The 25,029-nt window shown below is 40.6% G+C and overlaps 1 protein-coding gene and 2 long non-coding RNA genes across 3 annotated transcripts; 2 read left to right on the top strand and 1 right to left on the bottom strand.

Annotated features, from left to right (window-relative positions):
- Positions 699-2,601, top strand: LOC109842649. Its single transcript, XR_002247339.1, has 3 exons — positions 699-1,079; positions 2,377-2,432; positions 2,555-2,601. It is a non-coding gene; the product is annotated as an uncharacterized LOC109842649 (long non-coding RNA).
- LOC109842644 lies at positions 2,757-3,878 on the top strand. Its single transcript, XR_002247338.1, has 3 exons — positions 2,757-2,914; positions 3,368-3,462; positions 3,567-3,878. It is a non-coding gene; the product is annotated as an uncharacterized LOC109842644 (long non-coding RNA).
- Positions 23,914-25,029, bottom strand: LOC109834981. The gene has a single exon (XM_020402989.1). It carries the CDS (start codon positions 25,027-25,029, stop codon positions 23,914-23,916), a length of 1,116 nt encoding a protein of 371 aa, XP_020258578.1.

Genomic DNA, 25,029 nt, shown 5'->3' on the forward strand with positions numbered 1-25,029 from the left:
TACAAGTCCGGAAGGCCAAAAAATGGCCAAGTCCCGAACTGACCCGCACACGTACGGGTAACCACGAGGTGACCCGCATTCCTACGGGTCACCACTTGGTGAGCCACATAGGCACGGGTCGCCACTTAGTGACCCGCACAGGCGCGGGTTACAGTGGCTTGCCGCGCACGACGGTGTCCGACGACTTGTTTTTGGATAAGTTTGCGAGATTTCTTTGTTCCAAAGCTTCTCAACTGATTTGATATCATCCATAAACATGGTTAGGCCGTTATTAACTGAAGATAAGGCCGAATCGCTGGTTCTTATCCAAATACCCTGCATCCGAAGCCCTATAAATAGTAGCCTAGGGCTTTCATTCATAGGTGGCGAATTTTAATCAAGAGGGCGAGGTGTTGCTGGTTTTGTGAGTCAACCCCCACGAATTTCAGAAGAGGCTAGCTAGATCTTGGTGATCACTAGTACAAAACAGAACAGCCCAAACGGTTCTAATAACCGTTTGGGCAAGTAAAAACAACCTAAACGGTTAAAACTGTTTGGGATAACGAAACCCAAACAGTGGAAACCGTTTGGGCTGGTAGGAGATTCCAAACGCATCTCCCAGACGGTTGAAACCGGTTTGGGATGTTTAATCCAAACTGTCTAAACCGTTTGGGTGATTTTGATTTAGTTATTTTTTTTAATAAAACATATTCTCTTCCGTCGCCCAAATTCTAAAATCCCCGCGCCCCTAACCCCAATCTCTCAAATCCCTCGGCATCTTCTTCCTCCTCCTCTGCTCCCGCCATCGCCTCCACGTTGGCCTCCTTCGACACCGTCGACGCGTTGACCTAGGGCTTGAAGGAGGTGAAGGTTGTCCTCGACCAATTGCCGAGGGACGCCAACGACATCCTCGACATCCTCAAAGCCGAGCAAGCCCCACCGCCGCCTCCACGTTGGCCTCCTTCGACAGTGTCGACGCGTTGACGTAGGGCTTGAAGGAGGTGAGGGTTGTCCTCGACCAATTGCCGAGGGACGCCAACGACATCCTCTACATCCTCAAAGCCGAGCAAGCTCCGCTTGATCTCTGGCTCACAATCGCTGTTAGTATCTCTCTTTTTCTCGTAGAATGGGCTTTTGATGATTGTGTTCTTTGAGTCTTTGACTATACCCACTGTAATGTTCTTTATTCCAAGACAACAATCTCAGGTTAGTGAAACCAGCTCTATTATCCCTCTATTAGGGAAGCTTTTAACCTGACCCTGACCAAATTTACATGCCATCTGTCTAAGATCTCTTGTGAATATGTATTATGAATTCCCAATTTTTTATTTTGTTTTAAATTTCCAATATCTTTTTAGTAGGTCTTAAACTATTTGGGCAATTGCCAGCTACATACGTCTTTCATTTGCTCCAAATTCACATCAGCAGACATGCTGTTGTTTTCTTTTTCATCTCTGACATACAATAGGAAGTTTTATACTATACCTAATAAGCTCAAAATATATTATAAATTGCTTATCTTATCATGAAATATTTGTACTTACATAAATCAATTTTATTGTATAGCCGCATCTACATCTGCTAACTCAGCATAACTTGTTGCGGATGTATAAAGAATTCAGCATCCATCACTTTTATTAACTAAGCTAACTCAGCTTGTTTCTTGAGCCTGCTTCATATCACTTCCAGCTTTAGTTGTGTTGAAAAACTTCCACATGCATTTTGATATTCCTGGAAGCCTTCTGCATGTGGAAGCTATGTCTTTTTTCATAGATACTTGGATGAGTTGGTATTTTCATTTATGTTAAAGTGTTAAGAGATAACAGTTAAGCTGGTGAAGTAAAGAAAAAAAAACTTGGATGAGGATATTATAAAATATGAAAATTCTTTCTGATTATGCATATTACTTTTAGTAAAAAGACTGGCAAAAATAGTTATAAGTGCATATCCCAACTAATTAGAGCAAAACATTGAATTGCAATGGTTGTATGGTGCAATTATCTTTTCCCAGCATGTATAATGAAATATGGATTTATTTGATATATTTTAGGATCAAATGATTTCACCATATCGCTTTTCAATGAGATATAATTCTATATCTGCTTCATTATTTTATCATTACATCCAGATGGAATTTGAACTTACTAGTGCATGAAATTTATTGAAAACGTAGCTCTAAAACAAAGTTTTTTATTTTCTCTGGAGAGGTCTTCAAGGATATGACTAGAGATAACTTTACTAATGCTGATTTGCTTTGATCTTATGATGATAGAAGACGAGATAGAAAGCAATGATAGTACTTCTTATAGATCGTGTTCTATGCATTATCAAGCTTTTTTTCGCACTTGTGAATGGATATGCAATTCATACATGTTCCCTTCTATGTCATTTTTGCAGCAAAGACACTAGTTCACCGAAGCCTGCTAACGCTTTAAAGCCTCAACAAAGGCCTGGTAAACGTTGCTTATATGTCATCTGCATTTGAGAGATCAGTTCATCACTCATTTTCTATTCAAATGCGCTTGTGTCAATTTCAATTTATTCTGATCTAAGAAGTTCCTCGTCATTGTTGCAGAGATAGTAAATGATGAATTTGAGCAACATCAGAACAAGCCTCGTAGGCAAGTCACCTTTTTCTCGACATCTTACTTCATGCTCTGCTGATTTCTATTGTTTGTTTCTTGTACTTGCTTGCTAGCTAATGTTTCCTTTTTTTATTTTATAATTATAAATTGTATCAGATATTCTTTTGCTCCTAATTGAATATATTCAGGTGATAATTGTTCCCATTTGGAAGAAAGCTGATGAGAGAACAGGAGTCCTTAATGCTGCTATTTCTGTTGAAAAATTACTGAAAACTGCTGGAATCAAGGTCAAACGTGATGAGTCAGAACAGAGGACCCCAGGATGGAAATTCAATTTCTGGGAGATGAAAGTAAGTGCATGCCTTTTTTTTTTAAAGTATAAAGGTTCATGAATATATCATAAAATCCAATTATTTGGACTTTGCCTGGAGCCTTGCATAATTGCAGCCATTTCATCTCTGAATATACATTTCTTTCCAATTATTTGGACTTTGCCTGGAGCCTTGCATAATTGCAGCCATTTCATCTCTGAATATACATTTCTTCTATTGGGCCAGTTTGTTAAGAGGAATTCTGTTCTATGTAAAAGAAGAGTTATGTTTTCTACCATTTTGTTTGAGATTTGATGAATTGAGTGTAATGAAAAAGAAATATTACCTACTCTAGAATAACTTTCAAAATTTGTTCTTGCTGTTTTGAGTCACATTATCTTCGCTGTTTATGAAATTTTCTATTTATGTAATATGTATATCTACTATCATCTTGGAATATTTGTACTTACATAAATCATTTTTATTGTCTAGTTGCATCTACATCTGCACCGCATGTGTTCCAAAACACTCTTGTAATCTTCGTCTTAATCGTGCTTTGAGACATGCGGAGCGACAGGGCGATAGAGGTAGCAGTTTGTATATATATCATTTTTAAATTATATTATTTATCATTCTTTATCTCGTCCTGCTCTAATTCCTTTAGTGTTCTGCTTATGATGTCTACTTCCAGTGCTCAGGGTTTATCACAGGAGAATCTTGCTAGGATATTTGCAGACTTGAGGCGTTCGGGTTTGTTACAGGACATTCTTCGAGGAATTTCTTCTGTTCCTTGACTGGATGGATCAAGCCACTCCTATCTTATTTTGGACGTTTGAGACATTTTGAATATTAGAGACAAATACATAATATTGGATGCTTTTCATTGTGAGATATTGAGTAATCATTGTGTATGTATATGTTTTGTCTCTAATATTATATATTGAGTACTCATTGTGTATGTATATATAATATTGGATATTTAGCAAAATTCGAGACATTTTTGTGTATGCATATGTTTTAATTTCATTGTGAATTGAGTAATCAATGTGAGATGTGTATATTTATTGTAAGCAAGTAGTTAAAAATAAATAAAACAGCAAAAATTAAAAAAAATTTACAATAAAAAGGTACGGTTGTAACCGTTTGGACAGATATCAGCCTAAACGGTTGTAAACTATTTGGACTGATATCAACCTAAACGGTTGAAACCGTTTGGCAATTTATTAAATCCCAAACGGTTACAACCATTTGGGCAAAATCCTAAACGGTTATAACCGTTTGGGATTTTACCCAAACTGTTGTAACCATTTAGGCAACCGTTGGGGTAGACTTTTCTCTAATGGCTTCAGCCTAAACGGTTTTTTTTCTAGCCCAAACGATTGTAACCGTTTGGGACATTGTTTTCCCAAACGTTTCCAACCGTTTGGGCTGTCTTGTTTTGTAGTAGTGGATATTCTGTGCATAAAGAGTGGATTTCAAGAGATCTGAAGCCTCGTTCCACAATTCCTTGAGATCAGGCTTGGACTTGATCTCGAGAAGAGTCGTAATCTCGCTTGGTCGAGATTATCACTTTTGCTCTTGTTTCTTATGTGAAGCAACAAACATTTAGCCTTCTGTCAACCAGATCTGATCCGAGGCGGTCCATGGATATTGACGTCCCCGACACAGGTAAATATTCCACGTAAATAGAGGCTAATAAATAGTTTCTGTATGTTGTTTGAAGGAGATTATAGTTTTTTATTTTTATTATGTAAAGGTCTTAGAAAAAGACCAATCTTTTTTGAACTTGTTGTAACGATCAAACTTGTAATGAGTTATATAATGAAGAAAATAATTTCTGACCCAAACAGTAGTGCGTGCCACACCCAGGTTTGGCAGAAGCTGTCTGCTACAATTTATTGTCAGGGATGTAGTGCGTGCCACACCCAGGTGTTGCAGAAGCTATTTGCTACAATTCATTATCAGGGGTGTAGTGTGCGTCACACCCAGGTGTGGCAGACACATTTTCTGATTCCCAACCTGTTTTAATTTGGATTGTGTTTTGTTATAAATAAAAACACGTCTTTCTAGGATTTAGGAGAAGAGATAATCAATGAAAATTGATTCTTTTGAGCACTTTGAGAGGGAGATTATTGCGAGGGAGTGTGAGATCATTGGTTAGGTTTTTTTAGAGTTGTATGAGAGATTGTAACTTATTGTTTCTCCTCCATATAGTAAAATCTACCCCATCATCTCCCCGTGGACATAGGCAATTTGCCGAACCACGTAAATATCTATGTTTGTGTGATTTTGGTTGTTATTTATGAATTACACTCGTGTTTTGTTCTTCTCTCATCGCTCGTCGACTCGTTTGGTTTGCGAGCACGGTTCTTCACGACACGTGACAGATCAGTATTACCACTGCTAGATGTAACAGTATTAGCGGAAACAACAGTGCTGATGGATGGTGGAACCGGTCCCGAACTAGTGAGATGATCAAGCGGACCAACACCACACAAGGAATTTGCGACAATGGTGGACCACCCCGCCCAATTACTTTGAGCGTTGAGAGCCTGGGGTGGTTTAGTGATCTTTTCTGAAGGCGCCATATTAATAGCAATGTTGAGATGTTGAGACCCACAATGGATCAACGCTGATGTTGAGACGTTGAGACCCACAACAGATCAACGCTGATGTTAAGATGTCGAGATGGATTGAAACGGCGATGTCGTTACTGACTCTAAAATGACGATGTCGTTCGTTTGAGGCCGAGAGATGGCTTGAAATGGTGATGTCGTTAATTTGAGACCGAGAGACGGTCTTGAAACGGCGATGTCGTTAATTTGAGACCGAGAGATGGTCTTGAAACGACGATGCTATTACTGAATATGGAACGCCGATGTTGTTCGTATGAGCCGAGAGACTGCTGCCATGGAGGCCGCGATGCTACAAGCGCGGAGGTGACAATAAAGAGGCTGTAATGTGGCGAGGCCAAGATTTGGCAAAAAAAGATTAACCTCACTCTGATACCATGTTAAAAGAGAGAGAGATAGTCTTGGGGTAAAACTCCCTTAGATAAAATATTTAATGTGTACACACACACACACACACACACAAGGTAGGCAAAATCTGCAAGCGCACAGACTCGTTGTAGCTATCAAGGTCGATCCCACAGGGACTAGGGTTAATTACCAAATCTCACGTTATTCGACTAGCTAAACTAATGAGTAATTAGAAGAGATGAGAATTAAAAGAAATAAAATAATAACTAATCAGGTGGAAATTCAATATAATGAAGAGCCAGGATTGGGTTATCACCACAACTTCGATGCTCAATGATGAATTATTTCAATTCTCGGTGTTGGTTTAAACTAAAAAGGATGAATTAGCCTAAATTAATCTAAAGCCTCTTTCAAGGTGTAAAGATCGTGCTTAATTAATCTCAATTAACCTACTTTCGTAGAATTAAGATTAAGTTAAACCCATTAAGCTTTATGCTAATCCAAATCAAATCCCCAAGGATTCTAGCCTACTTTCATGGTTCGAGCTCCCTGCTTAATTTCTAGAGATCCGGTATTAATCTTCACCTTTGTATGCATCGAAAATTGCCTATAGTTCTCCACAACCGGTTCAGTGTTAACGAGCGACGATGAACGTCACCATCGAGACACCCCAAGGGGTGTCTCGGTTTTGGAGCCGAGACACCCCCCTAGGGGTGTCCTCAACCAGCCCCCTACCCCTTGCTTTTCCTATAAATAGGCCCCTAGGGCCTCCATTCTCTTGGCCTTGGTTTTGGGAGAGAAATTTCAGATCTAGAGCTTTAGCCTTTGAGATCTGAAATTCCAGAGAGGAGCGGCGAAGCCCTGCCGGAGGAAGGAGTCGGGGTTTTCTAAGAGAGCGGCGAAGCCCTGCCGGATCGAGGAGTGAGCGAGCCTTCTGCAGCAAAGGAGTCTTCTTCTTCATTCCCCACCTTCTTTTCCCTTAGTGTTGCCCTTAGCGGTGATACAAAGGAGAGCTAGTGCCTCGTTTTAGCCGAGACATAAGCTTTACACCTCTGAGATCCCACGCGGATCGACGGGGTTCAGAGTTTCTAAAATCCCCCCGCGGATAGACGAAACTCTGCCCGATTTTATCGGACCAGATCTGAGTGCCCCGGTGGTCCACGGATATCAACATCCCCGTCACAGGCAAAAGGCCCACGCAAGCAAGAGATGACAAACAGATCTTGCGTTTGTTTGAAAAGAGTTGTATTTCTTTTGTTTTCATTGTGTACCGGTCTTATAAAAAGGCTATCTTTTTATTTCATTGTAACGATCAAAGTTGTAATGAATGCAGCAATGAATTTTGTTTTCATTGTGTACCGGTCTTATAAAAAGGCTATCTTTTTATTTCATTGTAACGATCAAAGTTGTAATGGATGCAGCAATGAATACAGCAATTTTTTCCGCAAACAGACTGGCGACCACAGTGGGAGCCAACGGCATCGCAACCGACGCCGTCGTGACGCAACCAGCACTCAAGATCGGGGTGAATGAAGAACACGAGCTCGATCAACAACGGTTCAAAGAAGGCCTCTCTTCCTCCTCCTCCAGATCCGCCTCTCCAAACGGGTACAGAAAGGTAACCTCTTTCATAAATGATTGCAGGTCCTTCGGTTCAAAAATCCAAGACCCCGTTGCCGCCTCTGCACTTGCACCACGTGACGTCCCCGTGTCGTCCAACGTGGTCGAGATCGCAGATCCGGACTCCTCTTCCGCCGAGGAGATGGCTTCTGAAGACGCTCCGGCATTATCAAAGAGAGCACGACAAAGACAGCGTCAACGTCTTGCTCGACAGCTGGCCGAGGCTTTGGAGCCAATGGATGGGATCCGCTATAACGTAGATCTAAAATCCAGGCAACGCCAGGAGCAACCACGGCAAACAACCAGCCCCTCCTCCGAAGCAGAAACAAACAAATGGGTTCATGTCAAAAGGACCCGTTCTACTCTCGAGGAGCGAATCCAGAAGCGCCGCGCCTTGCGTGCGCATGCCCGAGCCCTGGTCCAAAAAGCACGAGAAATGCTAAAGGGAGAGGCCGTTAAGAGATCGCCGAGGTCCGAACGAGTTTGGATGCCAAAGGCCGAATCAACGCCTAAGGTAAAAGCAGGTAATATTGCTCTCCAACCTTCGTCCATTTCAGGTCCCGAACCTTCGGTAAAGCCCCACCGCAGCGTGGATTTCCTCAAGTCTAGGAATCCTCTGAACAAGAGTACAAGAGTATAAACTGTTCCTCAATACTCCAAAGAGTACAAGAGTATAAACTGTTCCTCAATACTCCAAAGAGTACAAGAGTATAAACTGTTCCTCAATACTCCAAAGAGTACAAGAGTATAAACTGTTCCTCAATACTCCAAAGAGTACAAGAGTATAAACTGTTCCTCAATACTCCAAAGAGTACAAGAGTATAAACTGTTCCTCAATACTCCAAAGAGTACAAGAGTATAAACTGTTCCTCAATACTCCAAAGAGTACAAGAGTATAAACTGTTCCTCAATACTCCAAAGAGTACAAGAGTATAAACTGTTCCTCAATACTCCAAAGAGTACAAGAGTATAAACTGTTCCTCAATACTCCAAAGAGTACAAGAGTATAAACTGTTCCTCAATACTCCAAAGAGTACAAGAGTATAAACTGTTCCTCAATACTCCAAAGAGTACAAGAGTATAAACTGTTCCTCAATACTCCAAAGAGTACAAGAGTATAAACTGTTCCTCAATACTCCAAAGAGTACAAGAGTATAAACTGTTCCTCAATACTCCAAAGAGTACAAGAGTATAAACTGTTCCTCAATACTCCAAAGAGTACAAGAGTATAAACTGTTCCTCAATACTCCAAAGAGTACAAGAGTATAAACTGTTCCTCAATACTCCAAAGAGTACAAGAGTATAAACTGTTCCTCAATACTCCAAAGAGTACAAGAGTATAAACTGTTCCTCAATACTCCAAAGAGTACAAGAGTATAAACTGTTCCTCAATACTCCAAAGAGTACAAGAGTATAAACTGTTCCTCAATACTCCAAAGAGTACAAGAGTATAAACTGTTCCTCAATACTCCAAAGAGTACAAGAGTATAAACTGTTCCTCAATACTCCAAAGAGTACAAGAGTATAAACTGTTCCTCAATACTCCAAAGAGTACAAGAGTATAAACTGTTCCTCAATACTCCAAAGAGTACAAGAGTATAAACTGTTCCTCAATACTCCAAAGAGTACAAGAGTATAAACTGTTCCTCAATACTCCAAAGAGTACAAGAGTATAAACTGTTCCTCAATACTCCAAAGAGTACAAGAGTATAAACTGTTCCTCAATACTCCAAAGAGTACAAGAGTATAAACTGTTCCTCAATACTCCAAAGAGTACAAGAGTATAAACTGTTCCTCAATACTCCAAAGAGTACAAGAGTATAAACTGTTCCTCAATACTCCAAAGAGTACAAGAGTATAAACTGTTCCTCAATACTCCAAAGAGTACAAGAGTATAAACTGTTCCTCAATACTCCAAAGAGTACAAGAGTATAAACTGTTCCTCAATACTCCAAAGAGTACAAGAGTATAAACTGTTCCTCAATACTCCAAAGAGTACAAGAGTATAAACTGTTCCTCAATACTCCAAAGAGTACAAGAGTATAAACTGTTCCTCAATACTCCAAAGAGTACAAGAGTATAAACTGTTCCTCAATACTCCAAAGAGTACAAGAGTATAAACTGTTCCTCAATACTCCAAAGAGTACAAGAGTATAAACTGTTCCTCAATACTCCAAAGAGTACAAGAGTATAAACTGTTCCTCAATACTCCAAAGAGTACAAGAGTATAAACTGTTCCTCAATACTCCAAAGAGTACAAGAGTATAAACTGTTCCTCAATACTCCAAAGAGTACAAGAGTATAAACTGTTCCTCAATACTCCAAAGAGTACAAGAGTATAAACTGTTCCTCAATACTCCAAAGAGTACAAGAGTATAAACTGTTCCTCAATACTCCAAAGAGTACAAGAGTATAAACTGTTCCTCAATACTCCAAAGAGTACAAGAGTATAAACTGTTCCTCAATACTCCAAAGAGTACAAGAGTATAAACTGTTCCTCAATACTCCAAAGAGTACAAGAGTATAAACTGTTCCTCAATACTCCAAAGAGTACAAGAGTATAAACTGTTCCTCAATACTCCAAAGAGTACAAGAGTATAAACTGTTCCTCAATACTCCAAAGAGTACAAGAGTATAAACTGTTCCTCAATACTCCAAAGAGTACAAGAGTATAAACTGTTCCTCAATACTCCAAAGAGTACAAGAGTATAAACTGTTCCTCAATACTCCAAAGAGTACAAGAGTATAAACTGTTCCTCAATACTCCAAAGAGTACAAGAGTATAAACTGTTCCTCAATACTCCAAAGAGTACAAGAGTATAAACTGTTCCTCAATACTCCAAAGAGTACAAGAGTATAAACTGTTCCTCAATACTCCAAAGAGTACAAGAGTATAAACTGTTCCTCAATACTCCAAAGAGTACAAGAGTATAAACTGTTCCTCAATACTCCAAAGAGTACAAGAGTATAAACTGTTCCTCAATACTCCAAAGAGTACAAGAGTATAAACTGTTCCTCAATACTCCAAAGAGTACAAGAGTATAAACTGTTCCTCAATACTCCAAAGAGTACAAGAGTATAAACTGTTCCTCAATACTCCAAAGAGTACAAGAGTATAAACTGTTCCTCAATACTCCAAAGAGTACAAGAGTATAAACTGTTCCTCAATACTCCAAAGAGTACAAGAGTATAAACTGTTCCTCAATACTCCAAAGAGTACAAGAGTATAAACTGTTCCTCAATACTCCAAAGAGTACAAGAGTATAAACTGTTCCTCAATACTCCAAAGAGTACAAGAGTATAAACTGTTCCTCAATACTCCAAAGAGTACAAGAGTATAAACTGTTCCTCAATACTCCAAAGAGTACAAGAGTATAAACTGTTCCTCAATACTCCAAAGAGTACAAGAGTATAAACTGTTCCTCAATACTCCAAAGAGTACAAGAGTATAAACTGTTCCTCAATACTCCAAAGAGTACAAGAGTATAAACTGTTCCTCAATACTCCAAAGAGTACAAGAGTATAAACTGTTCCTCAATACTCCAAAGAGTACAAGAGTATAAACTGTTCCTCAATACTCCAAAGAGTACAAGAGTATAAACTGTTTCTCAATACTCCGATAAGTATAAGAGTATAAACTGCTTCTCACTCCAAAGAGTATACGAGTATAAACTGTTTCTCAAGACTCCGATAAGTATAAGAGTATAAACTGCTTCTTACGACTCCAAAGAGTATACGAGTATAAACTGTTTCTCGATACTCCGATAAGTATAAGAGTATAAACTGCTTCTCACTCCAAAGAGTATACGAGTATAAACTGTTTCTCATTCCTCCTACCGGTATAAGAGGTTAAACTGCTCCCTGATACTCCAATAGGTATATGAGTCTAAACTATTTCCTACCATTGACGGGAAGTTCCTGGAGGATATTACGCTAATATTCTTAAGGATAACCCGGTCGGACAACCAAGTCAAACCCAGTTCCAAGAGAGAAACTGGGGGTGGATTATCCAATGCATCGGGAAGTTCCCGAAAGAATACCACATGGGTATTCTTAGGGATAACCCGGTCTTTGTGGAATTGACGAAGGAGAAATCTACATTCGAACTCTGAAGGTCAGAATGTCTCTTCTTATTCTCTAACTCTTATGAGTTATTTTTGTGAGAAGAGATCCAATCTTCTGATCGGTTAATCTTTCCTCACCAAACCATCCGCTGATCAAATCAAACGACAGTGGACCCACCAACATTCCCATCTGCCAGTCATTGGCGTTTCTCAGACTCAACGTGCTAGGTCCTAAACGCCTAACATTAAAGTCTCCCTTTGAGTGGTAATATGGGTTGGCACTTTCTTTGCTACCCGTATTCCACTCTCTTTGCGTTCTGGTCAAACCTATAAAAGTTAGGGCCAAAGCCAAAATCCCCTCTCGATTCCTCCAATGAACGAGAGGTCCACCTTCAAATCGAGCGATCAAACCTTCCGACAGTTAGGTCGTCTCAAACTCCTGCTTGGTCAAACATTCATACAGTTAGGGCCACAGCCAAAATCTCCTCTCGATTCCCCCAATGAACGAGAGGTCCACTTCCAAATCGGGTAATCAAACCTTCCGACAGTTAGGGTTATCCGAATTGTTACGATTCTCGGAGTGGAGATCCCACTCTTAGTTTCATCCTTCCGGATTCTGGGGGTGGAGATCCCACCTCGAGTTTCCTTTCCAGCTGTAGATAGAATATAAAATTCTTCCTCTTCAGCACCGGGAGATAGAATATAAAATTCTTCCTCTCCTCGGACCTTTCCGATGCTCGGAGTGGAGAACCCACTCCCAGTTCATCATTCCGGATTCTGGGGGTGGGGGATCCCACCTCAAGTTCCCTTTCCAGCTGTAGATAGAATATAAAATTCTTCCTCTTCAGCACCGGGAGATAGAATATAAAATTCTTCCTCTCCCGTTTCTCAATCTGTCTTTGCTTTTAGAAAAGACACGATTGTCAAATCCGGGCACTCGATGCACGGGGAATTTTATCCCGAAGCCTGAGTAGGGATAAGTCAACGCCTAACACGCGTTGCCGGGTAGTCTATTCCCGTGAGAAAGACGAAGTCTACGTATTCAATATCGTAGCACTAAAAGGGTTAACTCTTTTAGCTTAAAACGTTACATGGGAGCGGACTTAAACAATCCGCATACTAGCCCGACTCAAACGGTAGTCGGTAAAGGCTAACCAAATCCGTTGAAGGCTGGGGGTTAGCCAAAATTCCTAAAGTCAACGCCTAACACGCGTTGCCGGGTAGTCTATTCCCGTGAGAAAGACGAAGTCTACGTATTCAATATCGTAGCACTAAAAGGGTTAACTCTTTTGGCTTAACGTTACATGTGGAACGGATTGAGACAATCCGCATACTAGCCCGACTCAAACGGTAGTCGGTAAAGGCTAATCAAATCCGTTGAAGGCTGGGGATTAGCCAAAAATCCTAAAGTCAACGCCTAACACGCGTCGCCGGGTAGTCTATTCCCGTGAGAAAGACGAAGTCTACGTATTCAATATCGTAGCACTAAGAGCGTTAACTCTCTTAGCACAACGTCACATGCGGAACGGACTTAAACAATCCGCATGCTAGCCCGACTCAAACGGTAGTCGGTAAAGGCTCATCAAATCCGTTGATGGCTGAGGATTTGCCAAAAATTCTATAACTGCGAGTCATTGACGCATCAACTCCCCTAGTTGGTCTCGTGACTTGAGCACCCAACAAATTCAGGATAAAATCCACACATGCAGATGAATCAACTTTAACAGTTGGTCCTGCAACCCCAACATTCGGGACCGCGATGCTCCAATACCTTAAGAGCTTAAACTGTGTATACTCCAGCAAACGTACGAGTATAAACTGTGTTAATGGCGATCCGTAAACCCTAGGGTCAACGCCGGTCAACGCGTAACCCTAGGTCAACGCCAAGCAACGCGTTGCAACAAAAGTCAACGTTCGACGATTCGAAACCCTAGGGTGGACGCCGGTCAACGCGTAGCCCTAGGTCAACGCCAAGCAACACGTTGCAACAAAAGTCAACGTTCGACGATTTCAAACCCTAAGGGTCAACGCCGGTCAACGCGTAACCCTAGGTCAACGCCAGTCAACGCGTTGCAATCAAAGTCAACGTTCGACGATTCGAAACCCTAGGGTGGACGCCGGTCAACGCGTAACCCTAGGTCAACGCCGGTCAACGCGTTGCGATAAAAAGCCAACACACGGGGATCCGAAACCCTAAGCCAGCACAATGTGGCGGAGGTAGTTCAAAGTCAACTCAATGACACGAGCCAAACTCAATTCATCAGCTGCAGACTCGAGACTCCGACGACGGCCAGACGATAAACGCAGCGCCGGAAGAACCTCGGCTATTCGTCAAAGCATCGGATAGATCGAAAATCGAAAGAGTCAAGAGTTGAAGCTAACTACGCCGACTGAAGGCCAGATCAATCACATCCAAAGTATTCCAGCCTCTTCTATAAAAGAAACGAGTCAGGAACACTTTGGAGGGGGTATCTGTAGGCATCAAAAATTGCCTATAGTTCTCCACAACCGGTTCAGTGTTAACGAGCGACGATGAACGTCACCATCCAATCCACATGAGCCTAATCGACGTCGACGAACGACTGAAGTGAATCGACGAGTTACATGAGCGGATAGGACTTCGGAATCACGAAGACCCGGACCAATCGGGAAGCCCGGCACTGTTCACAAAAAGGACAACGCCCTTCATGCCTCGACCACTCTACAGATAATCCAATCACCAGAGCGGGTCAAACTCTTCGTCGCGCATCCAACGCACCCGGAATCACTCAAATCCGAATCCGGACGAAGAATATACAGGGGAACCAACAAAACACCTAAACGGAGTCTCGGCAAGCTCGAAACACCCGAGGGGTGTCTTGGCAACACCAAGACACCCCAGGGGTGTCTCGGCCAGGCCGAGACAGCCATGGCCGAGACACCCCAAGGGTGTCTCGGCCATGGCCGAGACACCAGGGGTGTCCGCACCCCCTAGAGGTCCCCTACACGCTCTAAACACCTATAAATAGCCCCTTTGAGTGCCTTGATTGGGGGAGGATTACCCCCTACACTCTCTCATTTACCTATAAATAGCCCCCTTGGGCCTTGCTTTCAAAGGAGGATTTTTTGGAGAGCTTGGCGAAGCCCTGCTGCAGTGAAGAGTGCCCGTGTGCTTCAACAAGAGGAGGAGAGGCCTTGATCAGAGCCTTCATCGCCCGTCAGATCCTTAGTATCGGCCTTAGCGTTGATACTAAGAAGAGCTATTACCTCGTTTTAGCCGAGGTATACGCTTATAGCTTCTAGATCTCACGCGGATCGACGAAGCTCTGCTTCTATATCCCTCTGCGGATAGACGAATCTCTGTCCGATTTATCCGGATCAGAAAGTTTCTAGATCTCACGCGGATCAACGAAACTCTGTCCGATTTATCCGGACCAGATCTGAGTGCCCCGGTGGTCCACGGATATCAACATCCCCGTCACAGGCAAAAGACCCACGCAAGCAAGAGATGATGAACAGATCTTGCGTTTGTTTGAAAAGAGTTGTATTTCTTTTGTTTTCATTGTGTAAAGGTCTTATAAAAAGGCTATCTTTTTGTTTCATTGTAACGATTGAAGTTGTAATGAATGCAGCAATGAATACAGCAACTTTTTCCGCAAACAACCTTTCAGTCCTTCAATTAATTACCTATGATTACTAATATGGTGATCAAGCGAATCAACAAAATTAAAACACTATAATTCAAGTTTAAAGATTTAAACTTTCACCAAGAACCTATATCAATTCATCATCAATCACCAAAAAGTTGGGTTCTTTCCCAATCCTAGACAAGAAAACTACTCACACATGATTGGGATAAGAGAATACATCAAATAATTATGCAAATCAATCATAAGAAGAAATAAATCAAAGAGAGGAAAGAATTAACCCATCTTTCAATTGAGATCTTCAAAATCAAAACTTGCAATCCAATCTTGTACAAGAAATTAGTGTCTTTCTTCAATACTTGAACTCCAAAATAATTGTTAATTGATGGCTAAGAGAACATAACTAAAGATATCCAAAACCCTAAGTCAAAACATCTATTTATGTCCCCAAAAATCTAGAAAATAACTAATTCCCGCGCCACAGGTGTGGTCTGCACCACACCAGGGTGTGGTAGGGGCTGTTTTGCTGATTTTGTGCTTCTTTGTTCAGTTTTTGGTATTTTGGCTATAACTTTTGCGTCCGACCTCGGAATGAGGTGATTCAAGTTGCATTGGAAACATGAGATCTACAACTTTCATCTTTTGAGTTTTTCTTGATTCAAACTGCATCATGGTTGAATTTCCAATTCTTCATACTCGTGCATCCGTTTTCTTCATGAACTATGCCTTCGAAATCTTGTTGTTGCTTCAAACTCTTGTATAACATCCAACGATCATCAAATCTTTCAATCTTGAGCCAATACCTACATATAAGAACACAAACCACAGCAGTATCCTCGATCTAAACACGAAATATGCATTAAACACTCATAAATCATGCTTGAAACACACTAAGATAAATGCATATTCTTGTTGTTGCTTCAAACTCTTGTTCAACTTCTAACGATCATCAAATCTTTCAATCTTGAGCCAATACCTACATATAAGAACACAAACCACAGCAGTATCCTCGATCTAAACACGAAATATGCATTAAACACTCATAAATCATGCTTGAAACATACTAAGATAATGCATATTTTACGTGTTTATCAACTCCCCCAAGCTTAGACTTTTGCTTGTCCTCGAGCAAATAAACAATAAAAATTAGGAGGAGTGAAAGCCAAATAGAGTAGGGATCACCCCCTCATCAATCCTTTAACCAATATCAAACATATCACAAGACAAATACTTTTCATCGGGACTTAACAAATTAATTTTTAAAATTCTCAACAAAATCACATTTCAAAATTTATTTACGATCACAAGCGTCACAAGTCAAGGATAGCCATCCTATCCAATTCTCAAGTCAAAGTTGAAAAAAGAAATTCATGTAACTAGCTTCAATCCCGAAGTACTAAAATTGAGACCTTCAGGTAGTTAAATTGGTAGACCTCACTTTAGGATAAGTGGACTCTCAATCTCTCAATCTCTCATGTGTTTAAGGATGAGATTGTATCACTCAAAATTCTTCCGAATGGATGTATTCAATCCATAAGCTTGCATTTCATCTCAATTCTCCACCACTTCAAAAACTAACGCATGCAACAAAATCATGAGGTCTTTTATTTGGTTGTAATGGGGCTGGGGTCAAAAGGGTAGGATAGATATTTGGGATTGGTTGAAAGCCTATCACTAGTGGAGCTATTATTGCAAAAGATTATATCTTAAAATAAGATCAATGACATCTACACAAACTCCATCGTCTATTAAAGAACTTCTTCCAACTACTCCTTTTAGTATGCCATAATAAATTCTTTCGACACCCACAATTATATACACCATAAAGATGACACTTTATTCATTTTTTTCGAATTAGTTTTTTTTTCTCTTTTTTTTCGAAAGAATTATGAAAAGGGAAGCAAACGCCTACTTTCATGCCCCCAAGCTTACACCACATTACTCACATAATCCATTGTATCATAAAATGTGCTCCACTAGCTTAGGCAATGGGTAAGGAATAAAATCGGATTTTGAAGGTTACATATGTGGGTTTAATCAACAAAAATTAGGCTCATAGGATCAAGGGGGCTAATCAAAGGAAACAATAGTGCATGGTAGGCTATTTGGCTAATGTGGACTATAAACAAAAATGTGCCTCAATCACCTTTTATGCATACAAAAGTTATATGTGGCCTTGAAGAGATTCAATACAAGTTCTAGTATCCTACACCATTGGAGAATATCACACAAGAAAAGAAAATAATGATTGGATATGTAATGCATCCAATTTCAGGCTCAAAGTCTCACGGGTTTTATTTGTCTACCAAATTTAATTTCCCTCTTGTCTCGATAGAGTAATAGTTATGATGCTAGCCACATAAATGCTAAATCCTATAAGACAAGAGAACATTCAAGTCTGGTTCTCCCATATTGTTAACTTGTAATCAAAAGCCTTTGAGAATCAGTTGAAAGATGGTATAAGAAGTTGTCAAGTCCTGATTAATGAGCATCTATCTAGTTCAATGATCGATAAAGGTTAAGCATTCATGTCATCATTAGGAGATCATTTCCCTATTTCGTTTTTGTTTTTTTGAAAGGAGAAACAAAGCAAAAGAAAAACTAAAATAAAAGAAAAATAGGCAATTATAGACGGGCAACCAATGAATGAACAACCCACACCCCCAATCTTAAGATCTACATTGTCCTCAATGTAATAAGATAGAAATTAGTGCAAGGTTGCAGATGGCATACCAACTCACTGGTCAGGAGGAGGCGGAGTGGTGGCATCCTGGCGGTATTGCCACTCATGAAAAGACTGCATCAATTTGAGTTAAAGATAGATTTAACAGAAGGGACCTTCTTCTTCTTTTTCGTCAAATCTGCTTTTTGATGTTGCCCATGATGGTTGACGATTTCAAAATTTTTGAATGTGTAACCCACAAATTTCAGGTCTTTCGAAGAAATTGTCTTATCTCCTGGTGCTGGTCTTAATGGAATTTGTTTCTCATTCTCTAACCGCGCCTCATCAAATTTATCAAAGTTTTGGGTAACTAATTCACATAAATGCTAAATCCTATAAGACAAGAGAACATTCAAGTCTGGTTCTCCCATATTGTTAACTTGTAATCAAAAACCTTTGAGAATCAGTTGAAAGATGATATAAGAAGTTGCCAAGTCCCGATTAATGAGCATCTATCTAGTTCAATGATCGATAAAGGTTAAGCATTCATGTCATCATCAGGAGATCATTTCCCTATTTTGTTTTGTTTTTTTTTGAAAGGAGAAACAAAGCAAAAGAAAAACTAAAATAAAAGAAAAATAGACAATTATAGACGGGCAACCAATGAATGAACAACCCACACCCCCAAGCTTAAGATCTACATTGTCCTCAATGTAATAAGATAGAAATTAGTGCAAGGGTGCAGAGGGCATACCAACTCACTGGTCAGGAGGAGGCGGAGTGGTGGCATCCTGGCGGTATTGCCACTCATGAAAAGACTGCATCAATTTGCGTTAAAGATAGATTTAACAGAAGGGACCTTTTTCTTCTTTTTCGTCAAATCTGCTTTTTGATGTTGCCCATGATGGTTGACGATTTCAAAATTTTTGAATGTGTAACCCACAAATTTCAAGTCTTTCGAAGAAATTGTCTTATCTCCTGGTGCTGGTCTTAATGGAATTTGTTTCTCATTCTCTAACCGCGCCTCATCAAATTTATCAAAGTTTTGGGTAACTAATTCATGATTGACTTCAGGTATGTAAACAGCCTCTATCTGATACAATTTATCCCATTGAATGCCTTCAAACCAAGGATGAGTCTTTATTTCCTCAACATTTCCTGTGCCAATCCTACGCTCAACGTCACACAACAATCTTTGAATAAGGTCTTTAGCTTCCTCAGATATTGTCAAGTATTCGGGAAATTTCAAATGTGATTGCTAATTTACTAACTTTCTGCATGTTGCCAGAGCTTCCTTAGACTGAAATGGAGGATAACCCATGAGCATTTCATACATAATAGCTCCAAGTGACCACCAATCACATTCCATTCCATACCCCTTCTTTGATAAATTTTTAGGTGCAATATAGTCGGGGGTGGCGACAGATGAATAAGCCAAAGTTCGTGGATTCTTTCTCTAAAGCCCTAACTGTTCGGCTTGTGCATCTATCTCCATAAATTGCTACACATCAGTCTAAAAAATCCCCTCACGGTTCACTGTTTGTGTAGTGCCATCATCCCTTTCATTATTACAATCCAAATTCTTGCACAATCCAAAATCTAAAAGCTTGCACAATCCAAAATCTCTGTGAACATAATTGCTTTCGTGTATAGCTTCAATGCCAAGAACCACCTCCGCGATGATGAGAGGAGCCGGTCGGCGGTCGAAGATGATGGCGTAGTCGAAGTCGGGGAGATGAAGAAACGGGCGGTTGGTGGTGATGAGCGGCGGAGGTTGATGGTCTGGTCGGAGAGAGGAGGTGGAGGCGGTCACATTGGTCAGAGATGAATGCGGTTTGTTAGGTCGGAGAGGGGCCGGACGGGCTGGTCTGATGGTGTCGAAATGGCCGACCGGTGAGGAGAATGGTCACGGTGGTGAGAGGTGTGCGGATGGTTGCTGATCGGAGAGGTAGATTATGTTAAGGAGGAGAAGCGGCGGGTCACTGATTCAATGACGGTTGCGGCCTGGTTTGCTGATGCGAGAGTGGGATGGGGGGGTTTGGAATGTGGAGGTGGCCGCGTTTTGGATGTGGAGGTGGCGCAGGCTGCTGGGGGTGCGAAGAGTGGAGGTGGCAGGTGGATCAATTGCTGGTTGATATAGGGGAAAGATGCCGGTGATGGAGGGGAAGAAAAAAAAAGGGAACGGAAGCGCTGTGGTCGGTTGCGGTGTTGAGAACGAAGGATGGGGGTGGTGGACGATGTGGTCGGAGGGGATGAAGTATGGGGGCGGCGGTGATTTGGGCTGGTTAGGTCGAAGAAGAGGGGTGGGGTTTTTGAGGGATTTTTCCGTTTTTTTTCTTCTTTTTAACCTAGCGAACCACAGGTGTGACGAACGGGTGTGGTACGCACTGGATTTTGGTGTCCAACTATCTCTACAGCGAACCACGGGTGTGGCAGAAGGGTGTGGTAGAGTCTAGAATTTTTTTACCGTGGGGGTGGCGTACACCACCCCTGGGTGTGGTAGGCTCTGCCACTCCATCTTTAACTCCTTTTTCTGCAGTTTTTTTTCATTGTCTTCCTTTCTTCACAACTGCATGATCAAAAATATTTTAAGTTAAATTTGTGCCGATTCAATTGCCTAAAAAAATTAAAAAAATAAAAATTAAATGAAATAAAAAAATGGATGAAAACTTGGATTGCCTCCCAAGAAGCGCTCGTTTATGGTCATGAGCTCGACCCCTTTTTGCGCTCAATTATCCGACGAAGGGGGATCAGAAAGGGTATAAGTGACCCCTTTCTCGTGTTGTTCCCCTACAATGTAGTGCTTCAATCGTTGCCCATTCACCTTAAAAGATCCTGTTGTTTCACTCCAAACTTCAACAACTCCACTAGGAAAAACCACACGGACTTGAAAAGGTCCGAACCACCGAGATTTGAGCTTGCCCGGAAAAATCTTCAAACGAGAGTTGAAAAGTAGCACCATATCTCCTTGATTAAACTCTCTTCGAAGAATATTCTTGTCGTGCCATTGTTTAGTCCTTTCTTTATAAATGCGAGCATTCTCATACGAATCCAAACGCAGCTCATCTAGCTCATGAAGTTGAAGCTTTCTTCTCTCACCTGCGGTCTTCATATCAAAATTGAGGAGTTTGATAGCCCAATATGCCTTGTGCTCTAGCTCAACTGGGAGGTGACACGATTTTCCATATACCAATTTGAACGGTGTCATACCTATGGGTTTTTTATAGGTAGTTCGATAGGCCCATAAGGCATCCGTGAGTTTCATAGACCAATCCTTTCTTGAACGATTAACTATTTTCTCTAAAATACTCTTAATTTCACGATTCGAAACTTCCACTTGACCACTAGTTTGAGGATGATATGGCGTGGCAACTTTATGAGTGACCCCATATTGTCTTAAAAGAGCTTCAAATTTTCTTTCAATGAAGTGTGAGCCTCCATCACTGATTACCGTCCGTGGCACCCCAAATCTTGGAAAAATAACGTTCTTGAATAGTTTCACAACAACTTTAGCATCGTTGGTGGAGGATGCTATCGCTTCTACCCATTTGGAGACGTATGTATAGAAATGGTTCATCCCAAAAATAATACTTCAAGTCAACAAAGAACTTCTTCTTCTGTTGATAACTCAGATCTGGAGGCAAAACTCCACACACTATGTAGTTGACGAAGTCCGCATACCATGGTGCATCCAATCTTTCTATGGCTACTGATCATCTTGGAAAGAGTCGTCGATCGGTAGTTCATCCTCCTTATCATGTGATTCTTGTTTCATCCTCGACAAATGGTCTGCCACCAAATTTTCTGTCTCTTTCTTATCCTTTATCTCTAGGTCAAACTCTTGTAAAAGAAGTTTCCATCGAATCAACCTAGGTTTGGCATCTTGCTTGCTCAAAAGATATTTGATGGCGGAGTGGTCGGTATACACAATGACTTTGGACCCTACTAAGTAAGACCTGAACTTGTCAAAGGCGAAAACAACTGCTAATAACTCCTTTTCAGTGGTAGCATAGTTAACTTGGGCTTCATCAGGAGTATGACTAGCATAATAAATTGCATGAACAATCTTGTCCTTTCTTTGACCTAACACAGCACCAACCGCGTAATCACTTGCATCAGTCATGACTCCAAATGAGAGATTCCAATCCGGCGGTTGCATAATAAGAGCTGTTATCAATGCTTCCTTCAACCTACAAAAAGCATCAAGACATTCATCATTGAAATCATAGGGAGCATCTTTAAGAAGAAGTTTAGTTAAGGGTTTTGCAATTTTTGAAAAGTCTTTGATGAAATGCCGATAGAAACCGGCATGTCCCTAGAAACTTCTTACTCCCTTAACCGACATTGGTGACAGTAATTTTTCAATAATTTCCACTTTTGCTCGATCAACTTCAATTCCTTGCTCAGACACATTGTGTCCTAGAACTATTCCATCCCTTACCATAAAATGGCATTTCTCCCAATTTAGGACTAAATTAACTTCTTCGCAACGCTGCAAAACTCGAGACAAGTTAGCTAAACAACCATCAAAAGTAGTTCCGTACACAGAGAAGTCATCCATAAACACGTCCATAATGTATTCTATAAAATCAGAGAAAATAGCCATCATACATCGTTGAAAAGTGGCGGGGGCATTACAAAGACCGAAAGGCATGCGCCTATAAGCAAAGGTCCCATAGGGACATGTAAAAGTGGTCTTTTCTTGGTCACTAGGATGAATAGGGATTTGGAAAAATCCCGAATAGCCATCTAAATAACAAAAATAGGAATGCCTAGCCAACCTTTCCAACATCTGGTCTATAAAGGGAAGTGGAAAATGATCTTTTCGGGTTGTCTTGTTTAATTTTCTATAATCAATACACATCCTCCAACCCGTGACCGTCCTAGTAGGGATAAGTTCGTTATTCACATTCTTAACTACGATCATACCCCCTTTTTTTGGAACCACATGAACCGGGCTAACCCATTCACTATCTGAAATAGGATAGATTACACCAGCATCTAGTAGCTTAAGCACCTCTTTTTTAACCACTTCCTTCATGTTAGGATTTAATCTACGTTGGTGCTCTATTGAGGGTTTATGATCATCTTCCAAGAGAATTCTATGCATGCAAATCGATTTGTTGATTCCCTTAATGTCGTCCATGGTGTATCCTATGACCTTGCGATGCACCCTAAGTGTTCTAAGCAACTTATCAGTTTTATTTTCATTTAGACATGCATTCACAATCACAGGATAACTAGAGTCAGGGCCAAGAAATTCATACCTTAAAGAGGAAGGAAGGGGTTTTAATTCTACCTTTGGCACATTATCCTTTTCACAAATAGATCCTTTTGGCTCTAGCATCAATCTTTCAAGCTTTGCATTTCGAAGTGGAGCCGTTGATGTTGATTCTAGAGATTGAGCATACGCGGCTACCTTGGGGTCTTCATCATTTATTGAACAATCACTTACCAAACATTTCTCAAGTGGATCAGCTGAGTTATTGTTTGCAATTTGCTCATATGTACACTTGTCAATGACGTCGACCCTGTAACAAATTTTATCAGTTAGAAGAAGTTTCATAGTATTGCTTAAATCAAATTCTACTGTCTCCTCTCCAATATTTAGAGAGAGCCTTTCATTTTTAACATCAATTATAGCACCTGCAGTAGCAAGGAAGGGTCTTCCTAATATAATTGGAATGTTAGAATCTTTTTCTATTTCCAAAATAACAAAATCAACCGGGATAAAGAACTTACCGACCTGGATAGGTACATCTTCAAGTATACCTACCGGATATTTTACCGATCGATCCGTCAATTGGAGTGATATCGTGAATGGCTTGAAATCACCTATGCCAAGCTTCTTACAAATAGACATCGGCATCAAACTTACGCTTGCACCTAAATCACACAAAGCACGGTTAATAGAGACATTACCAATAACACAAGGAATAGAAAATGAACCTGGATCCTTAAGCTTAGGAGGCAACTTATTCTGGATGATAGCACTACACTCCTCAGTAAGGGCCACTGTCTCGTATTCTTTCAACTTTCTTTTGTTAGATAGGATCTCTTTCAAGAACTTAGCATAAGAAGGCATTTAAGAGATAGCTTCAGTGAACGGGATATTGATGTGCAACTTTTTTAAAATCTTAAAAAATTTTCCAAACTGCTTTTCTAACTTAGCCTTAGCTAACCTTTGTGGAAAGGGTAGAGGAGGCTTGTAAGGAGCGGGAGACACATATTTCTCAACTTTTTCTTTTTCTTGCATTTGGGTCTCATTATCCACATCTATCACAATTTTAGTTTTCTCTTCATCATGACCATCCATCCCATCATTTTCCTTCATCTTAGGTCCCTCATATTGTTTTCCACTCCTAAGGGTTATAGCATTCACATGACCTCTGGGATTCGTCTCAGGTTGTCCAGGTAGCATGCTTGAAGCCCTAGAGGAAGAGCTAGCATTTTGCGCCAATTGAGTGATTTGTGTCTCTAACATCTTGTTATGCGTAGCTAGGGAATCCATCTTAGAGGCCAATTGTTTTACTACCTCATTCGTGGTTTGTTGTTGTTGTTTAAATTCTTCATTCAATTTTGACTGAGTCATCACAAACTTTTCCATCATATTTTCCAAATTAGACCTTTGGGGAGGGAGATTAGATTGGGGAGCACGAAAACCAGGTGGACCAAAATTAGATGCGGTCATGGAATTTCCAAGTGGGTTTCTATAAGAAAAATTAGGATGATTCCTCCACCCCGGATTATAAGTATTGGAGAAAGGGTCTCCCTTTTGATTAAAGTTATTAACATAGTTAACATGTTCATTATCAGAAGTATTAAGGGATGAGGGGTTTCCTAATTGACATTCAAGTGCAGAATGACCCACATAACCGCATATCTCACATGCAATTGAAGTAGGCGCCACAGAATTAATACTCAAGCTTTCAACCTTTTTAAATAAAGCATCAACTTTAGAGGATATATGATCTAAAGCATCTATTTCATACTTGCCACCTTTTGATGTCTGAGCCCGCTCGTTCGCCCATTGATAGTGATTTTGAGCCATGTCTTCAATGAGAGTGTATGACTCATCTATTGTTTTGCTCATCAAAGCTCCTCCTGCAACAGCATCAACAGTCATCCGAGTGTTATAAGTGAGCCCGTTGTAGAAGGTGTGAACAATTAACCACTTCTCCAGTCCATGGTGAGGGCACAT

The sequence above is a fragment of the Asparagus officinalis genome, chromosome 1 (genome assembly GCF_001876935.1).
Source record: "Asparagus officinalis chromosome 1, Aspof.V1, whole genome shotgun sequence".
Lineage (NCBI taxonomy): Eukaryota > Viridiplantae > Streptophyta > Magnoliopsida > Asparagales > Asparagaceae > Asparagus > Asparagus officinalis.

What these genes read in the sequence shown, in the direction of transcription:
- LOC109834981 (XM_020402989.1), bottom strand. Translation starts at nt 25,029, where the DNA reads ATGTGCCCTCACCATGGACTGGAGAAGTGGTTAATTGTTCACACCTTC.